Raw genomic sequence first — 6,000 nt, 5'->3', positions numbered from 1 at the left:
TGTTGGACCCGTTTCAAATAGCTGGCTGCAGTCCAGGTCTTTGGTGGCACTTCAGCAGTGGGGGGTCCTTCCCTTGCTCCAGGACTTCCACGGACCTCCCACCACTGAAATGCCGCCGAAGACCCAGAGCGAGTGAAGGACTCCCCTGCCGCCAAAGTGCCGCTGAAGACCCAGACTGCTGCCGGGTGATTAAAAAAAATTAAAAAGGTGCCTAAGGCGCAGGGCCCTTTTAGATGCGTGGCCCGAATTGAGGGAATCGGCCTAAAGCCAGCCCTGGTAATAGTACATGCCTGGCAATGCAGAACTGGAGAAAGGTCACTAATTCGTATCATGGAGATGCCACCAAAGTGCAATTTGTGGTCACTACCAATGAGGGAGGGAGGGAGGGAGCGGGGAAGGGATTAGAGTGTGCTGGAACTGGTGAGAGATTGGCATAGACAGAGGGGTGAAGGTGCAGGCTGGAAAAGGCTGTGAAAGAGGGAGACCGAGAGGGGGCAACATTTAAAAAGGAAAATTAAAAACAAATCATTTTGTTCTAAGCAGGGAAGGGGGCATTAATCTGCCCCTTATAAGAGATGAATCTAGGTGTGACTGGGACTCAGGCCTGCTCCCTGTCCAGCCATGCAGGGTCTGCACCCCTGCAGCCCCTCCTGGCTAGTCAAAGCTGTGGCCCCACTGAAAGCATTCAGGTTTTGGGAGGTGGCCCCGAGTCCCTTAACCTCATCAGCAGGCATGTGCAGATGAGCAGAATGTGAGTGGGGAGAAGCTGCTAGTCCAAGTGCTCCTGGCATGGGATTTCGGGAGAGTTGAGTCACCCCCTATTTGGAAGCTAGGGGTCAGATTGGAGCGAAGGGCAGCATGTGTGTTGGGTCTATTCAAGCTCCACACACAACTCCAATCTCTACCCAGTATCCCAGTATAGCTAAGTATCAGAGGGGTAGCCGTGTTAGTCTGGATCTGTAAAAGCAGCAAAGAATCCTGTGGCACCTTATAGACTAATGGACGTTTTGGAGCAAGAGCTTTCATGGGTGAATACCCACTTCCTCAGATGCATGCTCCAAAACATGTTAGTCTATAAGGTGCCACAGGATTCTTTGCTGCTTTCCAGTATAGCTAGGTGCTCAGCAGTGAAATAATTAACACTGTTGCTGTCCTTAGGTTCCATGAACTCTGTCCCTTTGAACTCCCAGTACAAAGGGGCCTGACTCAGGGTTTCTCGGCTGGGGCCTGGTGTTGAGTGGACTCTACACCAGGGCCCCTTTCACGGGGCTGTGGGGCGTGAAAAGGGGCTGTGGGCATACAGGCCCCTCTCCGCAGTCCCACACGCTGCAGGGCTCAGGCACACAGACCCCCTTCCCTCCGCCTGCGGCCACGAAACTACAGCCCCCAGCAGCCCATGCGCACCGTCTGCCAGCACCTCCCACCGGCCGCGGGGCAGCTTGGGAAATGTAGTTCTATGAGACGGCGTCTGGGCTCGGGCGCCATCTTGTCTCTGCCAGGAGAGAGATCAGTGTGGGAGAGTGCGAGGGGACTATAATTCCCATCGTGCCCTGCGCAGAGGGGGAGGTGCTGCTCATGCACGGGAAGTTTCTTCCTAGTTGCTATGGGAGCCTGGAACAGGGGCCTGGCATAGTTACAGCCTGCGCTCCACTTCCTGCCAGTGACCAATTTTTTGCGAGCGATTAAGCCCTCACCAACATTCTGGTTGCCTTGGCAACAGGAGTGTGTTGTCTTGGTGATTGTGGCACTGCCAGGCAGTTGCTAGGGACGCGCCCTGGTTGCCCAGGATGTCGCGACCCCAGATCATCCACAGCGGCCACTTCATGGTGTCGGAGCCGCATGCTGACCTCGAGCTGGACCCGGGGGGCAGGGCTGTGGTTGGGAGCATGGCAGAGCAGGTGGGGGCTGTGGAGCTGAGGGCTGGCGGCTGGCGGGAGGGGGCTGGGGCGGGTGAGCAAGCCGCAGTGCCCGGGGACGCCTACGACTTTGACACAGTCAACGCCTGCACATGCCGGACCTACCGCTTTGGCCCTTGTAGCAGCGGCGCCCTCAGCATCGACGCATCCCTCACCAAGCTCTTTGAGTGCATGACACTCGCCTACAGGTGAGAGGGTGGGAAAACGAACCGTGGTGCTAGTGCCCTGGGGCACAGAGTGTGGGGGAGGTGGGGCTGGGAGTGTGCATCCTGATGTTAGTGCCCCAGGGCACAGATCCTGGGGGCAGGGGAGTGTGCATCCTGGTGATGGATCCTGTTGCAGGGGAGGGGCTGGGACTGTGAATCCTGGGACGGGTGCCCCGGGGCACGGATCCTGTGGGGAGGTGGGGCCAGGAATATGAATTCTGGTGTTAGTGCCCTGGGGCATGGATCCTGCTGGGCATGGCTGAGGGTGTGAATGCTGGTGCCTTGGGTGTGGATCCTCCTGGGGAGACCTGGGGGTGTGAATCATGATATTAGTGCCCAGGGCACAGATTCCACCATGGGCAGGAGCTGAGAGGGTGAGTTCTCACTGTAGTGCCTCATAGTGTGGATCTCAGTGGGGAGGGGGAGTTGGGAGTGTGAATCTCCAGTAGGAGTAGCAAGGTTATTTTACCTCTGTATTTGACACGGGTGTGACCGCTGCTGCAATCCTGTGTCCAGGTCTGGGGTCCACAATTCAAGAAGGATGTTGATAAATTGGAGGGTGTTCAGAGAAGAGCCACAAGAATTATTAAAATATTAGAAAACATGCCTGTATAGTGAGAGACTCAAGGAGTGCAGTCTATTTAGCTTAACAAAGAGAAGGCTAAGGGGTGACTTGATTACAGTCTGTAAGTACCTACATGGGGAACAAATATTTAATAATGGGCTCCTCAATCTAGCAGAGAAAGGTAGAACATGAGCCAATGGCTAGATGTTGAAGCTAGACAAATTCATACTGGAAATAAGGTGTGATTTTTTGGCTGTGAGAGTAATTAATCACTGGAACAATTTAGCAAGGGTTGTGGTGGATTCTCTATCACTGGCAATTTGTAAATCAAGATTAGATGTTTTTCTAAAAGCTCTGCTCTAGGAATGATTTTGGGGTATTAAACAGGAGGTCAGACCAGAATGACCACAATAGTCCCTTCTGGCCTTGGAATCTGTGAATCTATACAGAGGAAGCCATTTGTAAGTGTGACACTTCCTCACTGCTCTAACCTTTGCTCTCTTCATCATGCTAGTGCTGTAATTTCCTGCTCCAGGCCTGTGAGGTTTGTATACATCCAATACATCAGCTTTGCATTAGTATCTGCACTGACTTGTGTATGTGGCAGCACAGGGCATTGTACTGAAGAAGGGCTGCCTTTGCGCTGCCATTGTCAGATCACGGCATGGGAAAGAGCATCTCTTTCGCGGGGCTGCATAGGAGGTTGCACGATGCCTGGACAAGTCAGATAGCATTTGTAGGCCCTCCTGAGAAGGAAGGAAATCTTTGGTGTGCAAATGTACACAGTTGTGTCTGCGAGATTTCCTCAAGGCATCCCGTGCTGAACCTAACTGTACATTTCCACCTTTTCAAAGCTTTCGCTTTAAGTTTAAGGTTAACTGTGAATTTTGTGCAATTGCTATGCTTGGCTTGTGTTTTTTTATACTACAATATTCCTTATAGAGTGTTTGTTAAGTTACCACTGGAAACCCTCAACCATAACAGAGATTTTGGTCAGGAGATTTCCATAATTTTATAAATAAGCCTAAGGTACTCAGGGAGAAGTCAGGGGTGTTACTTTTGAAATTAGTTGTAATTTACAGTTAATTAACAGCCCTGAATCCCTCCTCCATCCTCCAGAGCCCAAAGTATTTTGTTTTGTGTACGGTGTCAGTGCAAATTTAGAGGACTGTTTAGCCGGATTACCTCAGTTTGCACTGGGAGCATGGGCATGATTTGGGCACTGAGAGGCAGGGAATGACTTTGGGGGTGTTAATTGACTGTGAATTACAGCTAATTGGCCAGTTAGCACCCCCTGTTTCTCCCTTCCACCCCCCAGAACATCTAAAGTATGGGTCCCCAACATGGTGCCCATGGGCACCACGTAAATGCGCCCACATCCTGGCCAATGGCTGAGCATCTGCCATTTTGGCAGATGCTCGACTGCTGCCCAGACAAAAAAGGTTGGGGACCACTGATCTAAAGTATTTGATCAGATAGATATGCCCTAAAATCCTCTGGATGGGAGGGCTGAAATATCTCTCTGGTCCACTAGAATCATAGAATATCAGGGTTGGAAGGGACCTCAGGAGGTCATCTAGTCAAACCCCCTGCTCAAAGCAGGACCAATCCCCAGACAGATTTTTGCCCCAGATCCCTAAATGGCCCCTTCAAGGATTGATCTCACAACCCTGGGTTTAGCAGGCCAATGCTCAAACCACTGAGCTGTTTTCAATACTATCTAGTAAACAGGTGTACAAAGTCTGAATGACAGATAGTAGAGGTTTCAGAGTAGCAGCCATGTTAGTCTGTGTCCGCAAAAAGAACAGGAGTACTTGTGGCACCTTTGTTAGTCTCTAAGGTGCCACAAGTACTCCTGTATCAGAGGGGTAGCTGTGTTAGTCTGGATCTGTAAAAGCAGCAAAGAGTCCTGTGGCACCTTATAGACTAACAGACATATTGGAGCATGAGCTTTCGTGGGTGAATACCCACTTCGTCGGATGCAAGATGATTGCATCCGACGAAGTGGGTATTCACCCACGAAAGCTCATGCTCCAATATGTCTGTTAGTTTATAAGGTGCCACAGAACTCTTTGCTACTTTTACAAGTACTCCTGTTCTTTTTGTAGATAACAGAGGAGAAGTGTTAACTTGCATTTTGAGAGAAACATAATTTTAACGTACTATATTTCTAAACAAGGCACTACATAATTTACAAAAATCTTAGTAATGACAGAATACTCTCTCTCTCTCTGTATAATAGGCATTTGTAGAGAAAAATATTTTATAAGCAGTTAGTTAATTTTAAATAAAGCCTTAAGGTTAAGGGAATAAAGGAAAAGCATTATATGGAATAATGCATTTTTAGAGAAAAATATGGTTTTATGCATTTTTTGTATATTTATTTTTAAAAGTCATTAAATAATTTACAAAATTTTAGTAACAACAGAATAAAGAAGTGTATGTGTGTGTATATATATAAAAATATAAATTTTTAGAGGAAAATATTCTTTTTATCTTGTTAGTGCATTTCTAAATAAAGTCATTAAATAATTGTACAAAGAGGAATAAAGGCGATATATTAATACACTTAAGTATACATATTTAGAAAAAAAATAATTGTTTGCAGTTAGTACAATTCTAAATAAAGTTCATTAAACAATTGTACAGAAGTCACAAAATATTAGCGATAGAGAAAGAAACTATAACCAGAGAGCTTGTTACATATTACAAATGACAGAGACAAGATAACCATGAAAGTTTTGAAACAGAAAAGAAGGAAAGAAGACAGAGAAAAGCATCTTACCTCACAGATCGTTACTGGCCAGATGGCACAAAACTTCTTTGGCTGAGCCAGTCAAAAGATATTCTTTAATGACAGAGTGTCTTAAGGAATCATATTGCATAGAATATTAAAATGCATCCCATTTTCTGGACTCACGGGTTAGCACAGCACTTTGTGGATTTATCCATTGATATTTTCCTGTTATGGTGAACACAGTACTTTACTGGTTGTAACATATTAAAATGTAAATTAGAGGTAAAATACCAGTCAAAAAGAGCCTGTGTGTGGATTTCTTTAGCAATTAGCTGTAAATTTAGCAATGAGCAAAAAGAATATCTTTTGACTGGCTCAGCCAAAGAAGTTTTGTGCCATCTGGCCAGCATTATTTTAACCCTGTACCAGGAATCAATTTTCCTCTTTCTCGGTAATGCCTTTAGCATTTGTCTTTAAAAAATGGAAGACCAAGCCTGTTGGCTTAAGTTGCATTAGAGGTCTCTTAAATTTTGTAAATTTTTCGAAGGACTTACAAATAAATAAATAAAAAAGGGC

General features: G+C 46.8%; 1 protein-coding gene across 4 annotated transcripts in view; it reads left to right on the top strand.

Moving 5' to 3' along the window:
• The first annotated feature begins 1,591 nt into the window (after positions 1–1,591).
• Positions 1,592–6,000, top strand: part of LOC115650712 (MLX-interacting protein-like) — a 29,704-nt gene continuing 25,295 nt past the window's right edge. For all 4 annotated transcript variants that reach the window (XM_030561028.1, XM_030561029.1, XM_030561030.1 and 1 more), the window contains exon 1: positions 1,592–2,104. In XM_030561028.1, the coding sequence (XP_030416888.1) occupies positions 1,788–2,104 (317 nt within the window). In that variant the 5' untranslated portion in view covers positions 1,592–1,787. The remainder of the gene's footprint in view (positions 2,105–6,000) is intronic.

This window comes from Gopherus evgoodei, chromosome 4, assembly GCF_007399415.2.
Source record: "Gopherus evgoodei ecotype Sinaloan lineage chromosome 4, rGopEvg1_v1.p, whole genome shotgun sequence".
Lineage (NCBI taxonomy): Eukaryota > Metazoa > Chordata > Testudines > Testudinidae > Gopherus > Gopherus evgoodei.
This window is presented reverse-complemented; position numbering and strand designations above follow the sequence as displayed.